The sequence below is a fragment of the Rhagoletis zephyria genome, unplaced genomic scaffold (assembly GCF_001687245.7).
Source record: "Rhagoletis zephyria isolate East Lansing unplaced genomic scaffold, Rhagoletis_zephyria_1.1 Rzeph_scaffold_01746, whole genome shotgun sequence".
NCBI lineage: Eukaryota > Metazoa > Arthropoda > Insecta > Diptera > Tephritidae > Rhagoletis > Rhagoletis zephyria.
Window position 1 is genome coordinate 49,497 of NW_016158830.1, and position 22,323 is coordinate 71,819.

The window sequence follows — 22,323 nt, forward strand, 5'->3', positions numbered from 1 at the left end:
GATTCGTCATTTTGTTTTGTTTGGCAGACGCGTTTACTTTTACTGAATATGTATGTATGTATGTGTGTAGCTGCGATCCAAAACATACACATTTAATTATCCATGTATGTATGCATTTAAGTCTAGAACCGGTTCTAAAGGAAGATTTATAAGACTAGCTCAGAACCAGGCCATTTTGGTAAAGTCCAACTCTTGTTATATAGGCTTTGCTATTATTAGCAACAGATTCAGATACAAATAAACATTGGCTTCTAATAAATACTTACCTGTGAGATACTGAATTGCTGCTGTGTCAACTTTCCAGCAATTACGATATTTACATAGATTGTATGTAGCAGAATGTGGAACTAGTATAGTTAATTGTTATACTGACCCGTCCCAATTTTTCTCCGAGTGAGGGAGCAGCATAGAAACCGACAACTAACTGGCGCAGTGTTCGTGCCGTGGCGCACGAGAGCAAACCACTGGGGGCCTTATACAATCAATCGAATTGAAAAGAAGTGCTCTGTGCACGCGCAGCTGTCGCGCTAATATTAACGTGCGCCTGCGCAATGCATGCATGCATTTGCCATCGATTGCATTCGTACCAGTATTGCGCGCTGCGTGCTTTGTATGAAAAGCACGTCGTTGCTGCTGCCTTTCCCCAACAAAATGCATACCATAAATAAATGCGTAAACGCGTGCCTGCACACATTTTTTTGTATAGTTTTAAATGTGTTTTTATTTATATGTATGTATGTGTATAAATATGTACTTGAATATGCCTGGCATATACGCACCTCTCTACGTACATATGTATGTATGCACATGCACACACATATTATAGTATATGTTTGGCGATTCCCAGTGGGAAAATGTAATGTACGGTAATCGAAAAAATAATCAGTATAACAGCCGTTTCGGCATTCGAAAATGCATTTTTTTTCCCACGGCCATGTCCTACAAAAAGTGGTGCATTCTATTTTGCATTACCTAGTATGGAGAAATGAATGTGATTTAACATGAATTTTTGTGGACTTTTTGGATACATTGGAATGCCAATTACATATTGATCAGTAAAAGAATCATAAACTCATAAGAAGAGCATTACATTATTTATCACTACGGTGACCATTCGTACCGATTTTGGCGGAGCAGTACCGATTTTGAGAAAATTGTCCCGCTGAATATTTTTTAAAAGTCGGGACGTATAAGTTCCCTGATTTTTCATATTTGTACAGATTATATCCCGATTTTCAGTGTTTTCTTTATTAGTTTAAAAAGAGTCGCCCTGTACTCTGACCCAAAAACAATTTTTCTATCAAACATGGCAACACATTCGTTATCACAAAGAACATAGAATATAAGGGAGCCATAAACATAACCAGCATCCTTCCTTTTTAGGATCTTTGGTTATGTTTTATTCAAAGATATAAATAGGCAATAGACATTATAACATTCTTTGGCTATTACCCTTTCGATTATTTAATGTTTTCTATTTTTTATGAAATTGTAGCTCGTTATTTAACACAAAGACCATGGTAAAAATTTCAAACGTTGTAAAAAAATTAGCTAAGTTCGACAAAGTTTAATCAAAATTTTGAGATTTTTAATTAGATTGCTAAGAAATATTCCAGGTATGCCAGTTTTGTAGCGCATTTAATTCAAAGTTAAAATTTTAAGTACTTTTGACTTACCGTTAATTTTGGTAAATTTTTTTGTGGAAGATATTGCTCATTTTCTCTTTTTTTTTTAGACAGTAAGCTATATTTTCATAAAAAAAAATTTAACAAAAAAAGTAGCCGAAATTCGACAAAATGTCTCTTCCCCATTGACATTCTCGCCACCGTATATATTTTGTGTATACATTTTTGCGATAATTTTTTCAAGTTTTTTCTCTTTGTTTTGTTTTAAATAAAACTGTATCAAAAGCTGTTAGGTCTTTTTATTCTAAAAACAAAATTGTATGTTCGGATTCGATGCATTAAAAATGTCCCGATTTTTATCCACAGAAATCTGGTCACCGTATTTATCACGCATGTAATGCATTACTACTTTTATCACTGGGTTGTAAGTCGGTTAGTACGTGTGCGCCATTTACACACCTCCTGCCATTTCTTTTGTTTCTTTTTATTTGGCTTAGCTTTGGTGTAACTTCTGCATTATATTAGCTATGCATGTATGTATGTATGTATTTTTTTTTTTTTGAAAGTTCACATTCACCGATGGCACCATGATAGACGTACGTTAAGCGGCAAAAGCCAAGATGTGTTAATTACATACATACATACATACGTGCATACATACACATGTACATACATATCGATGGTCCTCTGCAATAACGGCACAACTCAAAATTTCACGATTAGTTTTATAAATAACCATATTTTTCTGTGGCAAATCGACATACGACTTAGTTGTTACCGAACCGGCAGAGGCGCAGTTTTGCCATTTGTCACAAAACCGAAATAGCGAACGCTTACTACTGAACAGTGGCTCCTGTCTCACATTTATCGTGAATATTGACATATGTAAGTTAAAAACTCTCGATAGGTTGGGCATGCTTTTACAAAGATTACAAATTTTCCCTACAGAATGACTGCAACCAATCCGGAATAGTTACGTTCCCAGTAATACTTTTGCTAAATTACGAAACACAAAATCTTTAATTGATTCTACAGAAATATATGAAATTTTGACTTGTGTCGTTGGTGCAGAGGACCATCGATATGTATGTATGTATGTATGTAGGTACAAATACATTTTGCTGTTTGGCCGCAAAACCTTTTATTTGTTTATGCGTGCATACATACATATGTACAAATTTATACGAATTTATCAAGCAAAGCATGCAGCAAAATATAAAAATTAAATCTTCAATTGCATCTGAATTGATAGCTCTGTAAAGCTTTTGTATTCTAAATCTTATCTTAACACGAATAGCATTTACCCTAATTAGAAGATAGTATAAACTGTACAGCGGTTAAGGTTTATAAGTCAGTTAAGGTTTATAAGCTTCGAGCCTGACTAATCTCTGTGAAGACAATCCTTTATTCCATTACCAGAAATTTTTTTCCTCAACGAGGAAATTTAGCCTGGAGCTATTGAGTCCTAAACAAAGCGTTGCGCAGTGGAATAACTCCATAAAAAATATGGCAAAAAGTACTAATATTGCTTCGATTTTGCTGTAATTTTTTAACTTTGCTTAGGAATAAAGAAATCTGAAAAATCGCATAGATTGGAAAACTGCCACGCCCGCCCACAATACTAGAGGGGGGGAAATTGTATATGTTATCAGATTTTAATGAAATTCGTCTTATGGCTTTGTTTTAACCAGAAAATGTATAATCTGGAAGATGGTCAAAATTGTCCTACCACATAAAAACCAAATTATCTTTAAACCGGATAATATCGAATATATCATGTCTGCCTCCTTAGGTAGCGGACGCGAAAGTTCACCAATAATTTTCTATACTTCTTCATTCTTAGGCAAAAACACTGCATTAACAAATTCCAGCCTCTCATTGTCTTGGGCTTTCTGTCACTCTCTGACCACTGTGCGTTAGAAAGAAAATATCCGTCCGATTAGTTGTAAAACATTAAGGGCCGGTTGTTCAATGTCTGATTAGCAAAAATCGGAGGTAGAAGCTCCGGTTAGATACAATGACTGCTTTATCGATCACATGTTATATGCATGATGTCGAAATCGTCGATAATGATGTTTAACCGGCAAGTAGTGATAACCAGACATTGAACAACCGGCCCTAAAAAAGGCATATATTTTTTATGAAGAAAAACGGTTACGCCTTGGTTCTCAATCTTTTTAATCGATTTTTTGGAATTTACGAAACCAAGTTGCTTTGTTTTAGTCATACCCACAAAGAACATACATACAAATATTATACTAAGTAGAGAATCCTAAACAGCGCGAATAGATAAGGAGGCAGACCTATAAGCAGAAATTGAATTTCGTTGATATATTTAATTTCAATGAATTCTTCCTCCCATCAGCATTCATGCTTTTATTGGCATTTCTTGGTATGAACCGAGATCAAAACCTTTTCTAGTTAAAATTCTTCTCTGCTTATTATCACCGGTTTTCATATCAAGTGCAAATACATGAATACCTAATAAATTTGGTTTTTCTCTAAAATGGTTTTAATCTGGCCGTATGATCTTTTAATGTTAGCAATACTATAGGGCAGGCAATGGCAAACCTCCGGGTGTATTTCTGCCATGAAAAATAGCCTGTCATAATTTTTTATTTTTTTTTTGTGAGAAAAATATATGTATCGCCCAGAGCCTTCAAATGAAAATTTTCCAGCATTTAACTAAAATAGCGACGGTATAATCTGTAACTGGCATTTTTTCTTCAATACTTTAAAATTAAGAAGTTACCCCTTTAGACCCCTCCGTCGACAAGGGTTAAGTTTTTTTTCTGTTTTTGCAAAAATACGGAAAATCATATGCAAGTCAATAAAAATCGTTTTTCTTTAAATCATCTACATGTTTAGCCGTAATTAATTTTTGGCCAAAAAATGGGTCGAACTTCCCATAGTGAGATGTAAAATTTGATGTTCACAATTCATAAAACAGAACTGGTGTGCAGCGATGTGTTGAAGAGTTAATAAGTAGCTCTTTTCACATCCACCTCCAAGAGTAGTCTCGTTCAGAGCTATGTAGTCGTGAGACAGTCCGATTTGCTACAAGGTTTCTACAATTTTATATTCACGGCTGTGCCATTACAGTTGGCTTGAAGCGTTGGCGCGTAGCGTGCGACACACTTCTTGCCAAGCCGGTCTCGCCCATTTATGCAGACCGCATACATACACATATGTACATATGTATGTATGTTTGTATGTGTGTTTCTATTTTTGCTGCCGATGCACTCAGCTGTTGTTGCAAATTGTGTGGCCCCAATTTTCGCTGCTATGTATGTATGTATGTCTTGCAACGGATTTTTACTTAACTTAATCTAATTAAAACAGTGCTTCGATTAGCGTTTATTGTTATGGGATGCGGCCGGTGGTTTGCCCGTTAGCACTTTAAATGTTAAGTAGCAGGAGAGAAATGATGGGGCGGAGTACCAATGTATGTAGATACATACCTATGTATGTATGTATGTACATATGCATGAATGTTTAAATAGTTTGTTTGCCGATGAGAGTTTGTTATCAAAGCTGTAAGTAAGCTGTAAGTAACATATGCACATATGTATGTATGTAATACTTGTACATATATTCATATCCCTGCGTACTCGTATTAGTGAAAGTTTTTACTTAACGGTTTATCTGCTGCTCACTTGTTTTGTACCTATTTGGCTGTCATCAGCGTGGTGCACCTAGCTGCTGTCACGTCAGTTTTCACTTAACTTCATTTGTTTCTCGTATTTATGTATTCGTTAAACGTATGGATTTACCGCATAGAGTTACATATTGCTTTTCCCCGAGAAAGTATCAAAATCTTACTTTCAAAAGTTTGTAACCAAAAAAACAATATTAACATTTAAAACTGTAGATGAATGTACATTGTAGGTGTTCACACTTTGCTGGCTGTTAGGTTATCTAGTTGTTTGATTATTATTCTGAAGTGTACATATTTGGTTCTTCTAAACTGTATGGAAATTTTTCCAGATAACCCGATAGTCTCTTAGATGAAAGATTTTTGTTTAATTTGGCAACGATTTCTTAAAAACCTTTAATCTTAGAAAATTAGATAATTTCATTAATTTCATTCATTTAATATCGACAAACGGTTGTATGTATTCAACCAGCAGCATGAAAAGTGGAGACTTAGGGGGCCATCTCATGTCTAAAAAGCAACCCCATTATCACGTTGTCAAATTTACTGACGCAATGTTACCACAGTTATCCTTTATTAGTCTCCACAAGGCAATAATTGCTGTAAGAGACTCTTGTAAAGCGATAATCCCAACGATTGGCGAAAGAGTCCCAGTTAGGTGCACTGATGGACCAAAATTTGTGATCGTATAACGTATATGTATACATATTAGAAGGACTAATGTGGTACCCTTTAACGTCATGCCAGCCAGCTAGGCAGCAATGAATTGATAGCTTTGGACGCAAGGCTAGTTGACAGTTAGATCAGTAGAACAAAACGGCAGAGCCTCTAAGAAGGTAGAGCACTGGCGTACGTCAAATGGCAAAACATAATACAATTCAAGGGTTAGTATAGTAGATCTGAGAGACTGCTTTAACTGAGCCTGGAGGGTCTAAGAACCCTCACTGGATACCTGACAGGACACTGTAGGCTAAGGTACAATTCTTCTTAAAAAATGACTCTCCCTGAGCTGCAGGTTTTGTTGGCTAGCGGAGAAACCTCAGAAAAAGTAATATGTAACTAGCCACGTACAAGTAGTGTTAAACTTGCTTGGAGAATGAATATCTCCATCCGGAATCTACAACATGACACCCTCCAAAGCAAGTGGCTGCTTCTCAACTGCAAGAGTGTTGTCCTTGTATTTAACAATAATGATCCGCTAACAAATGGAAATATTTGCCTACCAGAAAACGTTCCTAAGAGCGCAGATATCATATCCGATTTACATTAAACTTCGAAGCTGTTAATGTTCGTTGCTTTCCAAAATTTCTGCCTTTAGGCAGTCTGTTCAGTCAAGTCAGGAAGGAGTCAGGAATTTTGATTTGTTAAAAGAAACTTACATATAAAAAGAATATACCTTCTCTTTCAGGTTCGCTTAGAATCAATCGGTGCTGAGGATATTGTCGACGGAAATCCCAGATTGATTTTGGGTTTAATTTGGACCATCATTTTGCGGTTTCAAATACAAGAAATTGAAATTGATGTGGTAAGTTTTGCGATTCGTTTGTTATGCTTCACTAAACGGGCGCCATATATCCATTGTATACGCCTATACTCCATTTAATTATTAATTATATTTTCTTGTGACTGGCAGGATGAAGAAAATGAATCATCCGAGAAGCGTTCGGCGAAAGATGCCCTGCTGTTGTGGTGCCAGCGTAAAACGCATGGTTACCCCGGTGTTAATATACAAGATTTCACATCCTCCTGGCGCTCGGGTCTGGGCTTCAATGCGCTTATACATTCACATCGGCCCGATCTCTTTGAGTACAGCACAATTGTCAACTCGAAGAACTCGAATATTGACAATCTGAATCATGCCTTCGATTTGGCTGCTTCCGAACTGGGTATACCAAGGTAAGTTCGCACGCGCTTAACCCTCACATGGTACTAGAATTCATTTGTATAAAATTCTTGTAGCTTATTAGATGCCGAAGATGTGGACTCTGCACGTCCGGATGAGAAGTCCATCTTGACATATGTTGCTTCATACTATCACACATTTGCTCGCATGAAAAATGAACAGAAGAGCGGGAAACGCATTGCCAATGTAAGTGCAAATAATCACTAACAACAACAACACAGAGTCTAACTCAGCGGCGTCGATTTGCATACAACGAGTTCACATGAGCGCACTGTAATTCCAATCGCCTTTATTAACTGCAATTTTGCTCTGGACGCAACTCGATAGCTGCGCTACAAAAGTAACAATTATATAGAGTTTTACGCTCTATTTGTTGTCTCGCTGAGGTTCAATGACTAGCCCATAGAATGTGCATACCTGAACACAATTATTTTTTCCCACTTTACTGTTAGCGATGGCGGGCAGTCGATTGATTGTTTCTTTAAAAATAATTTGCTGTTTTTATGTATTTTCTAATATCTTCTATAAATTATTCGGTTTTTTTTAGATTGTGGGACAGTTGATGGATGCTGACCGCAAGAAAATCTATTACGAACGGCTAACAACAAATCTGTTAAGTTGGATTAGACAAAAAACGTTGGAGTTGAAACAGCGAGATTTCCCCAACTCGTTAGAGGGCATACAGCGAGAACTGCTGGCGTTCAAGGAGTATCGAACAATCGAAAAACCGCCAAAGTAAGTAATCTAAGAAATGGCGGCATTAACTTTGCTTTAACCGTTTTTAATAATATTCACTTTCTGTTTAGGTATAAGGAACGAAGTGAAATCGAAGCGCTGTATTTCACCATCAATACACTGTTAAAAGCACTAAATCAGCCGCCATACAACCCACAAGAAGGTCAATTGGTGAACGACATTGAGAAGGCGTGGCAACAGCTCGAGTATGCTGAGCACAATCGTGAGGTGGCACTACGCGAGGAACTGTTGCGTCAAGAGAAGCTGGAGCAGCTCAATTACAAATTCGAAAAGAAGTCCGTGCTGCGTGAGGGCTACCTGAAAGAGATGATCCAAGTGCTCTCCGATCCACGCTACTTGCGACAGGTCGACGCTACACTGAAGAAGCACGAAGCCATTTCGGCAGATATTTTGGCGCGCGTGGAGCGTTTCAACGATCTTACCGCTATGGCCAATGAGTTGGAGCGGGAAAACTATCATGGCAAAGAGCGTGTAAAGAGACGCGAGGCAGAGGTAATGGACAAGTGGCGCAAATTACTTGAACTGCTTGAAAATCAACGCTTGAACTTGTCACAAATGAGTACGCTCATGAATTTGTTGCGCGAAATCGCCAGCACGACCGAAGCGATTAAAGAACTGCAGACGCAGTTTGCATCCGAAGATGTGGGCCCGCATTTGCTGGGTGTAGAAGAGTTGCTACAGGCGCATTCTTTGCAAGAATTGCAGGTGAACACGTATGGCGAAACATTGAAACGCTTCAACCGCCAGGCACAACCTTACAAAACGTCCGAACAAAAGGATGCTGCGCTACTTGTGCAGCGCCTAGGCGAACTCGAGCAGGCCTATGCAATGTGAGTAAAGTGTAAGAATATTCCACTGACAATTGGGTAATTGTATCGTATTTTTCCCTGCAGTTTATTAAAGCTGTGCGCAAAGCGACGCGCATGCCTGGAGGAAGCGCGAAACTTTTACCATTTCATGGAAGACTACGACAACGAGGAGGGCTGGCTGGTGGACAAACAACGCATCTGCAAGACAGGCATCACAGCAAAAGACTTGCGGGCTGTTCTTTCACTGCAGCAGAAACACAAGGCGCTCGAGGATGAAATAAAGGTACGCAAGCCGAAATCAACGCAGATGTCAGACGCTGCCAAAAAGTTGATCGCTGAAAAACATCCACGTTCACCAGATATCAAAAGTCGTATCGAATCTTTGGCTGAGCACTGGAAGGCTTTGGAAGAGTTGGTGGAGTTGCGGCGCCGCCAGCTCGAAGACGCCGCCGAAGCGTATCAATTCTACACCGATGCCAACGAAGCGGAATCGTGGCTAAATGAGAAAATGGCTCTGGTAAAGTCCAATGACTACGGCACCGATGAACCCTCAGCACAGGCGCTTTTGCAGCGCCACCGTGATCTACAGGGCGAGTTGAATGCGTACTCGGGCGATATACTTAACTTGAACCAACAAGCCGAAAAGCTCATCAAAGCTGGTATCTGTACACTTGAGGTATGTTGGTTGTGTTATTTCCAAGACATCACTGCTTCAATTAATAGTTATTTTTCTTGGTACCTTACTAGCTTTCAGCTGCTGAGCCAGAAATGCCCGAGGTCGAACAGGAGGAATGGGTGAACGAGACACGTCTTGTGCCGAAAGAAGTGTGGGAGGATGAGTGGGTAGAAAAGCTGGAGCATAAGAAAGTCACTGAAACAAAACTGTTGCCACACGTCCGTTCAATGTTTCCCTTCGAGGGTCAGGGCATGAAGATGGATAAGGGCGAGGTAATGTTGCTGAAGTCGAAAACGAACGACGATTGGTGGTGTGTGCGGAAAGATAATGGCTTGGAAGGCTTTGTGCCGGCCAATTACGTGCGTGAAATTGATCCCCGACCGGTGCCATGTATTGTACCAAAGGCAGAAAAGGTCAAGGCTCTGCAGAAGGTGAAGAAGACTATATTGGTGCGACAAGTGGTGCCAGTAAAACGCATTAAGCCAATTGCGGCGCCACCAAAGCCACTGGTGAAGCGACGCATTTCATCGAACAGTATTAACGAGAATGCCGATAGTGTAGAGAAACGGCAGAAACGCATAAACAGTACCTATGACGAGTTGCAGGATACAGCGCAGAAACGACATGCGTTACTCGAGGACTCCATACACCTGTTCGGATTCTATCGCGAGTGTGATGATTTCGAGAAGTGGATGAAAGATAAGGAGCGCATTATTAATTCAGATGACGGCGAAGGTGTGGAGAACGCAAAACGAAAGTTCGAAAAGTTCCTAACCGACCTGTCGGCGGCATCAAAACGCATTGAGGAAATCGATGGTGCTGTCGACAACTTCCGTCGACAAGGGCATTCACAGCTGGACAAAATAATTGCACGTCAACGGCAGATACATCAAATTTGGCAACGTCTGAATAACGCAAAAGCGCAACGCGAAAAGAGCTTGGAAGGAGCATCAAGTGTGGATCTCTTCAATCGCACATGTGATGAGGCTAAGGTTTGGATGAACGAGAAAATGCTGCAACTGGACACGGCTGTAATCAGCCCAGATCTAAAAACGGTGCAAGCGCTACAGCGACGACATCAGAATTTAGAGCGGGAATTGGCACCCGTTGAGGAGAAGGTGAATCGTGTGAACTACCTAGGAAATTCGTAAGTTAATTAAATATGCAAATTCTATTTTATACCGACTATTCGCTTAATTTGATATTTAGGGTAAAGAATGCATATCCGGCTGAGCGAAACAATGTAACAGAGCGACAACAGGAGGTGTTGGATATGTGGAAGCAAGTCCACGGCAAAGGCAGTGAGCTGCGAGCGCGCATCGAAAGTGCAGTTGGACAGCAAATTTTCAACAACAGGTAATTGGATATGGACTTTGGATTGCTTTGGATCTGAATAGAAACTTTTCCTATCTCCAATGTGCTGGAATAAAATTAATTTTCCTCCTCGATCTAATTTATTTATTTGTTATTCAGTGCAAAGACGTTACTTGCCTGGATAGACTCGGTGAAAGATCAACTAAATGCAGACGAATCTGCGCGTGATGTTGAAACAGCCAACAATCTTTTGAAAAAACATAACGATCTGGGCGACGATATCAAGGCTCACGACAACGAATTTGTTGAGGTCATAGGTTTGGGCAAGCAACTGTCCGATGGAAAACCCAACATGGAGGAAACCGTTAAAATCATTGAACGTCTAAAGGCCGAACAAGACGCTATTCACCGCGGTTGGGTGGAGAAACAGAAATGGCTGCAACAATGCGTCGAATTGCAAATATTCAACAGAGAAGCAGACAAAATCGATGCCACTACAAAAAGTCACGAAGCTTTTCTTGAATATAACAATTTGGGTGTAAGTTTATGCCTAAAAGTGCAGACAAATTCTGATTTATCAATTAAAATATGCATTCACTATCTTTTCAGAACTCCCTCGACGAAGTTGAAGCCATACTTAAGCGACACCTTGACTTTGAGAAAAGCCTTATGGCTCAGGATAAAATTCTCAAAGGTTTTTCTGACAATGCCGATAAATTGATTGGCAATGACCACTATGATAAAAAATAGTAAGCCCTCCACCCTTTTACTTTTAATCAAAAGCATACCTAAAACAATTATTTTCATAAACTTTTCTCAGCATTGACGATAGGCGCAATCAAGTTCTAGGCAAGAGGAAAGCAGTGGAAGATCGTGCTTTCGAGCGCAAACGTTCCCTTCAAGCTTCCAAAGATTTCCACAAATTCGCTGCGGAAGCTGACGATCTTGCCGTGTGGTTAAGCGATAAAACCAAAATAGCCGGCGATGAGAGTTACCGAGATCTTACCAATTTGCCACGCAAGCTGCAGAAACACAAAGCTTTCGAGCGCGAGTTACGCGCAAATGAGGGTCAATTGCGTAACGTCAACAAGGAGGGGCAGGCATTGATAGCGACGAATAATCGTGTGCCTGCGGTGGAGAGGCGAATGGTCGACTTGAACCAAAAGTGGAGAGATCTATTGGCGCTCTCGGAAGACAAGGGACGCAAACTGGAACAGGCCGTATCGCAGCGTGAACATAACCGCGCCATTGATGATGCCAAGCAAAAGGTGGCCGAGTTAGATGCTGCACTAAAAAGCAAGGACGTTGGCACCGATCTGCGCAGTTGCAAAGATTTGATAAACAAACATCAGTTACTCGAGTCTGAGATAACGGTGTGGGAACAAAAGATCGTCGAACTAGTTAGTACTGGTGACGAGATGGCACATGAAGGTCATTTCAATGCAGTGCACATCAAAGATGAAACAAAGGATATACAAAATCGCTTTAAGTTATTACGCGAACCAGTACAAAAACGTCGCGAGGAACTCGAAGAGAGCTTGAATTACCACAAGTTCGTGTTTGAGCTAGATGCCGAATTCCAATGGATCAACGATCACATGCCAGCAGCTAAGTCTAAGGAGCTAGGTCAAAACCTCCACCAAGCGCAAACTCTCTCGAAGAAACATAAAAAACTCGAGGCCGAAGTTAAGGGGCATCAACCCATGATCAACAAAGCTTTGCAAGCCGGTCAAACGCTGATTGCACAAAATCATCCCGAAAAAGAGAATGTAAAAGCCTTGAGTGCTAAGTTGGAAGATGCCTGGGCTGACTTGGAGAGCAATTCAAATGATCGCAGTAAGAAGCTGGAGATGTCACTTAAGGCGCAGCAGTACTTGTCCGACGCCGGGGAGATTGAATCTTGGTTGGGTGAGAGAAGCAACGTCCTGCGCTCCACTGAGTATGGGCGAGATCGCGACTCTGCCGCCAAATTGCTGACCAAACACAAGACAATCGAACTGGAGCTGGACACGTACTCTGGTATTGTCACCGAAATGGGGCACAATTGTGCCGCCATGGTGGCCGCTGGACATCCGGACAGTAAAATTCTTGCTGCGAAACAACAACTTATCGAAAAAATGTTTAAATCACTACATAAATTGGCGCAACAACGACAAATGCGTTTGATGGAGAGCCTATACATGCACGAATACTTCCTGGAATCGGATGAGGTGGAACAATGGATTAAGGAACAAGAACAGGCAGCTTCATCTGAGGACTATGGACAAGACTATGAACATCTCCAATTGCTGCAAAATAAGTTCGATGATCTAAAACATCGCGTGGAAGTGGGTTCGGATCGAGTGAATCAGTGTGAAGTACTGGCCAAGAAACTTATCGACACAGAGAGTCCATACGCCACAGATGTGGAGAGGCGTCAAGAACAGTTGAGGTGAGTAGATCATCATTATGCTACACACGTATTTTCATTCTTTCCCCAATTACCAAGACATATGTATGTACATTCATACTTGTATATCTAATTCTAGGGATTCTTGGGAAAATCTGCTAAAATTACTCAACCAACGCGAGCAAAAATTACACGCTGCCGGAGAAATACATCGTTTTCATCGCGACGTTGCGGAGGCGCTCTTCCGCATCCAAGACAAGAACGCCGCACTCTCCTCTGAGCTCGGAAGAGATTTGAACTCAGCACTAGCACTGTTGCGAAAACACGAAGGTTTCGAAAATGACCTCGTCGCCTTGGAAGCACAACTGCAGGTTTTGGTTGAGGATTCTGTACGCCTGCAATCGAAATATCCCTCGAACGCCGCTGCTATAGCTCAACAACAAGATAAGGTCGTAGCTGCTTGGAATGATTTGAAGGAGCGCTCCGGAGCACGCAGTGATCGCTTGGCCGCCAGTTCGGATCTGCAGTCCTTCCTTACAGATGTACGTGACATCATGTCGTGGTCGTCTCACCTGCGAGCCGCTCTGCAGGCTGAAGAGCATGTCAGCGATGCAGCTGGTGCGACTGCGTTGAAGATCCAGCATGACGCTATATACGGTGAAATCGAAGCACGAGAGGATAAATTCCGCTACTTGAATGAGTTAAGCGATTCGATGGTGCAAACTGGTCATTACGCTGCTGCAGAAGTAGAAGAAAAATGCGCGGCTATGTTGGACGAACGTCAGAAGTTACATGCGGCATGGAATAAGAAGAAGATCATGCTGGAACAGAAGATTGATCTGTTCTGTTTCTTACGCGACGCGAAACAAATTGACAATCTTTCAAGCTCGCAACAAGCCGCGCTCAGCAGCTCGGACTTTGGTCAGACAGTCGAAGACGTTCAAAACCAGATAAAGAAACATGACGAATTCGAACGTCTCATACAGACACAAGAAGACAAAGTCGCTTTGTTGCAGGAGCATGGTCGCAAACTGATCGAACAGCGTCATTACGACAGTGCAAACATTCAAACAATCCTACAAGGCGTTTTGGCGCGCCGACAAAAAGTAAAGGATCTCTGCGCAGTGCGGCGATACAAATTGGAGGATGCGCTCTTATATGCCCAGTTTGTGCGCGATTGTGCCGAGGCTGAATCTTGGATAAACGAGAAAAAGAAGAAACTCGAAGCTGATGCAGCCAGTTATGCGGAAGTGTCCAATTTAGACGAGAAGATAAAGAAACTTCAAAAACATCAGGCCTTCCAAGCTGAGGTTGCCGCCAATCAAGGCCGTATCCAAGAAATACAAGAAACTGGTTTGATTCTATTGACCAAACAGCACGAGTCTTCGAAGGAGATCAAGCAAGCGGTTGAACGAGTTGTTGCTGCTTGGAAGAGTTTGCTCGAAGAATTGGACAATCGTGGACGTGGTCTCGAAGAAGCACAAGACATATTGGAATTCAATAATCAGCTGGACAAGATTTCAGCTTGGATCCGCGACAAGGAAATGATGATTCAGGCTAGTGACACTGGCCGAGATCTGGAGCACTGCAATGCTCTCACACGCAAACTGGATGACGTGGATTCAGATATGCGTGTTGATGATCAACGTGTTAAGCATATCAATAACTTAGCTGACAAGCTTATTAGTCAAGGTGAGGTGCCGGCTGAGACCAAGAATATTGACAAGCGTCGTCGCGACTTCAACAGCAAATGGCGTCAGCTGCAAGGTGCACTGAACGCCTACAGGGCTCTACTCGGGGAAGCCAATGAAATACACGTTTTCAACCGCGATGTCGACGACACAGCCGATCGTATTGCCGAGAAAGCACTGGCCATGAGTTCCGATGATACAGGACGTGATTTGGCAGCTGTGGAAACCCTAATTCGCCGTGAAGATGCCCTGGAGCGTGACATGTCAGCAGTGAAACAAAAGATCGGCGAGCATGAACTCGTTGCGCAGGCTCTACTGAAACGTTATCCCGACCGCGTCACAGACATCGAGCACAAAATAGACGAGCTGCGCACATCCTGGCAAAATCTACAAGATTTATCTGTAAAACGACGAGCTATTCTCAATGATGCCTATCTGGTACATAAATTTGTCTCTGACGTAAAGGAGCTGGAGCTCTGGCTTAACGACATGATAAAGAAAATGAATGCTGCTCAAGCGCCGATGACTATAAATGATTGCGAGACGCAATTGGAGCTACACCAGGAGCGTAAGGTGGAAATTGACGGGCGAGATAAGGCTTTCAAAGATTTAAAAGCTCATGGCGAAACACTCAGTGGCATGAAAAAACCAGCAAACGTGAAGCAATATTTGATGATACTCGAGGACTTGCATAGCACTCTGCACGAGGCGTGGAATGAACGCGCCAGGGATTTGACCGAAGCACATCAACTGCACTTATTCAAGGCTCAGGTAGAGCAGGTTGAGATCTGGCTGGCTAACAAGGAGGCTTTCCTGAACAACGATGATTTGGGTGATTCCTATCCCGCTGTGGAACGTCTGATCAAAAAGCATGACGCCTTTGAGAAATTGTTGGACTCGGACAACGTTACCGAACTGCAAAAGTTCGCGAAAAGCATTTTAGAAGGTGATCCCAAGGACGCTGACGTCATAACCGAAAAGCTGAGCTATGTTCTGCGACGAAAGGAGAAGCTGAACGCCTTATCTCTGGAACGTAAACAAAAGTTATTGCAGTCGTTGCAACTGCACGAATTCCTTCGTAGCCTATACGAAATCGACCGTTGGTTGGTACAAAAAATGCAATTGGCGCTGGATGAGAACTACCGCGAGCCGAACAACTTGCAAAGTAAAATTCAAAAGCACACCACTTTTGACAGCGAATTATTGACAAATGCATCGCGTGTTAAGGACGTAATCAATGAAGGCGAGCGCCTAATCAAGGACGAGCACTTTGCCAAGGAGGAAATAGCTCAACAACTGAAAATGCTTGAAAGCGATTGGAATAAACTGAAGGCGGCATCTAAGGCAAAGAGAGAGAAACTGAATCAAGCCTACGAAGCGCAGGCATTCAACCGCAGTCTGGATGAGTTTAATAACTGGATGGACGAAGTGGAGTCACATTTGTCGAGTGAAGATTATGGCAAAGATCTAGCCACAGTAAATCATTTGATTAAAAAACATGAGCGCCTTGAAGCCGACGTGACGCATCATAACGACCTGGCCGACCAAATCAAACAGACCGACGAAAAATTCTTCCAAGCCGATCACTTCCTTAAGGACGAAATTCACGAGCGCGCTATGACAACAATCAAACGTTATCGCACCCTACATGAACCCATTACCATTCGCCGGGAAAATCTCGAAGATTCGTTGAGCCTCCAACAATTCCTGCGTGACGCTGAAGATGAACTTCAATGGCTTACTGAAAAGGAGGCAATCGCCAATGCGCAAGATCTGGGTAGTAGTCTCATAGCTGTGCAAGTTCTCCAAAAGAAACATCAGGGCCTCGAGGCCGAGATTCTTTCGCAGGAGCCGCTCATCAAAGCGCTCTTACAGCGTGGCCACCAGATGATACGCGACGACCATTTCGCCAGTGAACAGGTGCAATACAAGTGCGACTTGCTGCAGAAGAAACTCGTTAACCTGCGAGATGTCGCCAGTATACGTAGATTGCGACTTTTAGACGCGGTGGAGAGTCAAATGTTCTATGTAGAGGCGAATGAAGCCGAAGCGTGGACACGTGAAAAACGGCCGATACTTGCTTCCAGCGACTATGGTCGCGACGAGACTTCCGTGCAATCGCATCAAAAGAAACTGGAAGTACTGCAACGCGAGTTGATAGCGTTTAAGAGTTCTATAGAGAAGGTCAACAAACTTGCCACCGGCCTGGTTGAGCGTAATCACTTTGATAGTGCCAATATCACCACGAAGAATGAAACAGTAACAAAACAGTATGAAGAGTTGCTGCGACTGGCTAAAGACCGTGAAGTGCGCTTGAGCGAATGTAAAAAACTGTTCGAGTACTTGCGCGAGGCTGAAGATTTGCATGAGTGGATTGGCGATCAGATGGCGGTAACCGCATCTGAGGACTATGGAGAGGACGTTGAGCACGTTGAACAACTAATCTTGGCGTTCGAGTCGTTCGTATCTAATTTGAATGCCAATCAAGGACGGGTGCAAGCTTGTTTGAACCACGGCGATGAGCTTATCAAAGAGAATAATCCCTACCGCGCCTCGATTAAGGCCAAACGGGACGAGACCAAGCAACTGTGGGAAGAGCTCAAGGATCTAGTCAATGCTCGGCAAGATGCACTGGCTGGCGCAAAACAAGTACACGTCTATGATCGCGTGGCCGATGAAACGATTTCGCTGATCAACGAGAAGGAGGCTTCACTTATCTCAGAGGATTACGGACAAGACTTGGAGAGTATACAAGCGTTGAGCCGCAAGCACTCGGTATTCGAAGGTGAACTTGTGGCTATCAAGGAACAAGTTGATTCAGTGCTTGTGGAAGCTACAAAACTAGGGGAAGTATATCCAGACGCAAGGGAGCACATCGAAGTGAAAAGAGACGAAACGGTGGAAGCATGGACCGACCTAATGGAAAAGACAAACGCACGCAAAGAAAAACTGCAACAGGCAGAACATTTGCAATCCTACTTCGATGAATATCGTGACTTGATTGCCTGGATCAATGAGATGCTGGCCAAGATAACAGCACCAGATTTGGCAACAACTGTGGCAGGTGCAGAGTCATTGCTGGCTAGCGTGAAAGAACACCACGCCGAGATACATGCACGCGATGAGACCTTTGCTAACTTCACGGCAGATGGACAGAAACTAATAAATGAGAAGCATTTTCTTGCACACGAAATCGAAGAGAAGATTCAAGTGCTACAGCAACGGCACGAACTTTTGAAAAACACACTGCAACAGCGCAAAGAGATCTACGAACTCAACTTGGATACGCAAATCTTCCTTAAAGATGCTGAGATTCTCGAAAACTGGATAATCAGTCGCGAACCTTTGCTGAAAGATGCCAAATTGGGTGATTCGATACCGCAGGTTGAAGATTTATTGCGCCGTCATCAAGACTTCGAAAAAACCGTCGCCGCGCAAGAGGAGAAGTTCCAAGCTATCAAGCGCATTACACTGCTTGAGCAACGGTTCCGCAAACAAGTCGAAAGCGAGAAACTTGCCAAACAGAAGGAGAAGGAACGCTTAGAGAAGGAACGACTCGAGATGCTCAAACAGAAAGAGTTGCAGCGACTCAACGACGAACGAAGGCGCGCGGAGAAGCAATTGGAAAACCGCCAAAATGCTGCGGCCCAAGAAAAGACGCCCATCTTCTCCACGCCCATGGTCGCTGTCAACACCAACAACATACCGCAATCTCCAGCCATTTCCGCATCGCCACTACGTTCACCCTTCGACGAGGATCAGTATTCACTGCAGAAGAGCAGCTCGAGCGGCATGTTCGGTGATCGCTTACGTCGCGGCTCTGACACCAATGTGAAACGCGCGGAAAGTATGAAGGTACAACAAAAGCAACCGAAACGCACACCATCTTTTACCACACGCCGTCGTGCGCAATCGTTCCGCAAGAACCAAAAAGGTGAAGGATTCGATCTGCCACCTGTCGAAATACAAGGAATGCTCGAGCGCAAACATGGCCTGCAATCGGGCGGCAAAAAGGCACCAGTGCGTTCCTGGAAGCAATTCCATACAGTACTCTGTGGTCAACTCTTGTGCTTCTTCAAAGATGAAAATGATTTTCTGCAGCAGAAAACGGCAAACGCTCCAGTCAACATACTCGGCGCCAAATGTGAACGCGCCGAAGACTACACCAAAAAGAAGTACGTATTCAGGTTGAAGCTGCCCGACGGATCCGAGTTCCTCTTCGAAGCGCCGTCGTTAGACATCATGAACGACTGGGTGCGTAAGATATCTTTCCATGCTAGTCTGCCACCAAATCTACAGCTTCTGAGTTACGATGAATCAATGAAGGTATACAAATACATATATCTGTGGATGAAGGTATGAAGGACCTCCCTGAATGGATATATATATTTTTTTCTCTTACAGCAACAGTCGAACAGTTTCCCAGATATTAAGGTAGCCAGTGGTCAGATAGAGTCGCCGGTGAGCTCGCGAACATCGTCGCCGGACTCGCAAAGGCGTGCCATCTCACGCAACGACTCGATCAATAGCGGTATGTCGGCAAGTTCAGCGACACCACAAATGAATTTCCTGCAAAAACAAATGCAACAGCAACAGCAACAAAGGGTATGCTTCCAATTTTGTTGATGAATTTTTGCGGGTTTAGTATCAATTTCAAAATAAATTCAAACAGGCTTCACCATCCTCTCCAACGGCATCGTATGGTTTCGAGCAGAAGCCGCCAATACCACCCAGAGGTGCACCTCCGCCAGTACCACATAGACAAAGTACCGAAAATTTAGTAGTGCTGAGAAATCGAAACAGCTCCAGCAATGGTAAGATCTTTTTGCGTTTTTTTTTTTTGGACTCCATACATTTTAATTGACTGCACCATATTTGAACAGACTTGAGCGAATCCAACTATGGCGGCAACTCAACACGATTGCAGTCTTCCACATTACCCGCAGGCATTTCCGGCATTCAAAACGGTTCAAATGAAGACAATGTAGTGCTAAAACGCAACAGTGAGGCTAGACAATCAGGTAAATACGCACTTTCGGTTTAATCCGATTTTAGTTCTAATTCACGTCAACCACCTTTTTAACACGAAAATCAATTGTCCTTGTCCAAAGCGATATCAATGAATAAATCCCAGAATTTTTAATATATATTAGCTCTCAATTACTGTATATGTATGTATGTATGTAAACCAATTCATTCATACGTTCATTCTTGATCAATCCACCCAAAAAAAAACAAAACTTAAATTAGAAAATCCTCCACCTTTGCCTACGACTATGCCACCTGTGGGAAGCGCTCATTCGCACCATCCACAAATTCAACAGCGTATAAATGCTTTGAACGCTGCCGCAATGCAGCATCCGCACCAGCAGCAGCAACAACACCCACAACCGTCAGATATGTACTCGTCACAAGGAAGCTATATGCGCACTCAGCAGCATGTGACGTCGCGCACTCCCGTGGCGAGTGGACGCGCGGATGCCTCGCGCAAATTCATAGAGGTAGAATCGAGCGGTATCGGCACTCCGTCGAGTGTCACAGCCGCGAAGCGCACTCTACACACAACCACTTCAACAAGTTCGAATTCAAGTGGTAGCAGCAACAGCAACAGCAACAGCAACAACAACAATAATGGTAAACACATGATGCATACGAATAACACCGGGTCGTCGCCAACGACGACAACTACTACAACGGCGACTAGTCGCACTGTGTGGCATTTCACTACCAATAACAACTCCATAAATAATCCGAGTTACATGGGCTTGAACAATAACGATGGAACCGGTTAGCGCAGTCACTCATCCATAACTCAAACACACAGACACTCACACCTACACCCAAATACACACACTCTTTCTCTCTCTCTCTCTCTCTCTCTCTCTCTCTCTCTCGCTCTTTCTAACCGCTTACACACTTTTAATTGCATCTTGATCTTTCATATCTGACGACATTTGGAGGAACAACTTAAGTAGAGTTCGGCCGTTTTTTCTCTAAACCACTAAATGTTCGAACATCTTTCCAAAATTTAAAGTATTGATTGATCATACAGAAGTTCAACAACATCTTAAAAGTTATTTAAGAAATCACAAACAGGCAAAATTACTTAAGTTGATTTTTCAAAAGTTCACAGATATAGTATAAGAACGCATGTATATATGTATGTAGATACATATCGCTCATTTACTTCAATAGTGTCATAACTCAAAAAAGCAAAACTCGAAAAATTGACTTTAAAAGTTTTGAATTTACATATACTTTCTTCTAATGAGCTATTATTAATCTATACAGCTATGCAATTTTTACACAACATAGAAAAAAGGTAGCGGTAATTTCTGCAAACTCAGTTAAAAATTTATATTATAACACCATCTATACAATTGAAGTAAATGATCGATATGTACATATCTATGCATGTATGTATGTATGTATGTACAGCCCACGACAACAGATAGCACATTAACATTTTAGGCGGTGTTGATTAATTTTCTTTTGTTTTTTAACGCTCATTATTTTTTTATTTACAAAAGTATAGCTCATTATTTTACAAAAAACCTATAAATCTAAATTCCAAAATTTGTTGAAAAATTAGGAAAATTCAACAAATTTTGCACCAAAATTTCAAACTTTTCATTCGGCAATTTTAGAAAAAATCTAGTTTAAAGTTGCTAAAAAATTCCGTTGATTTTTGATAACATTTTGTTTTTGCTAACGATGTTGTCTTCCATACAAAGTCATTTTTTATATGGATGAAAGTGCATAGCACCCCCAGCAAAAAAAAAAACAAAAAAATTATTGAAAATTCAACGGGATTTTTTAGCAACTTCGAAGTTGCATTACTAAATTTAAAGATCTAAAAAACTTAATACCAACAATTTTTCAAGAATTTCTAATTAAAAAGCTTGGAATTTTGTTGATGAAAGTGTGTGGAATTTTTCAAACTTTGAAATTTGGACTTAAATTGGTTTTGTTATATAATGAGCTATATTTTATAAAAAAATAATGAACACTAAACAAACAAAATAAAATTCAAAATGTTGACAAAATTTGTTTTTTCGTGGGTTGTACTTAGTACAACGAAAGGATACTTGGTTGCTTACTTCTGTTTTATTCTATGTAGATATTATATTCTACGTACATTGTGCGTATGTACTTATCTACATGCTAATCAACTTTCCAGATATTTTATATTTAAGTGGCGTGTGTTGCATTTATTTGCATATATGTATGTATGTATATATGTACTTCTATTATGGAACTTTTACCTGCTGTACCGTCTGCTCATTGGGTACCGTTACCTATTTAGATATTTTGGGATTGAGAACAACATGAATTTTTACATGCTAATACTCGATGTCATGCATGTCTGCTAAGTCTGCGTTCAATGCGCTTTTACTACGTAAACTCGAATCTCTTTATCTAGAGGGGTTTTCTCGGTGTCTTGCAAGGCCCTAGCACGGATTGCACGGCTTGCAGCCCAAAAACCGGTTTTCCTATGGGGCAAC

General features: G+C 41.8%; 1 protein-coding gene across 2 annotated transcripts in view; it reads left to right on the forward strand.

The window, feature by feature from the left end:
* kst (spectrin beta chain, non-erythrocytic 5 kst) overlaps positions 1-21,357 on the forward strand; it is a 70,327-nt gene extending 48,970 nt beyond the window's left edge. For both annotated transcript variants that reach the window (XM_017618912.1, XM_017618911.1), the window contains exons 4-19: positions 6,689-6,805; positions 6,914-7,176; positions 7,240-7,369; positions 7,731-7,918; positions 7,990-8,769; positions 8,833-9,424; positions 9,496-10,571; positions 10,634-10,780; positions 10,898-11,276; positions 11,348-11,487; positions 11,559-13,169; positions 13,267-19,144; positions 19,223-19,423; positions 19,491-19,632; positions 19,702-19,839; positions 20,069-21,357. In XM_017618912.1, the coding sequence (XP_017474401.1) occupies positions 6,689-6,805; positions 6,914-7,176; positions 7,240-7,369; positions 7,731-7,918; positions 7,990-8,769; positions 8,833-9,424; positions 9,496-10,571; positions 10,634-10,780; positions 10,898-11,276; positions 11,348-11,487; positions 11,559-13,169; positions 13,267-19,144; positions 19,223-19,423; positions 19,491-19,632; positions 19,702-19,839; positions 20,069-20,610 (12,324 nt within the window). In that variant the 3' untranslated portion in view covers positions 20,611-21,357. The remainder of the gene's footprint in view (positions 1-6,688; positions 6,806-6,913; positions 7,177-7,239; positions 7,370-7,730; positions 7,919-7,989; positions 8,770-8,832; positions 9,425-9,495; positions 10,572-10,633; positions 10,781-10,897; positions 11,277-11,347; positions 11,488-11,558; positions 13,170-13,266; positions 19,145-19,222; positions 19,424-19,490; positions 19,633-19,701; positions 19,840-20,068) is intronic.
* The last annotated feature ends 966 nt before the right edge of the window (positions 21,358-22,323 follow it).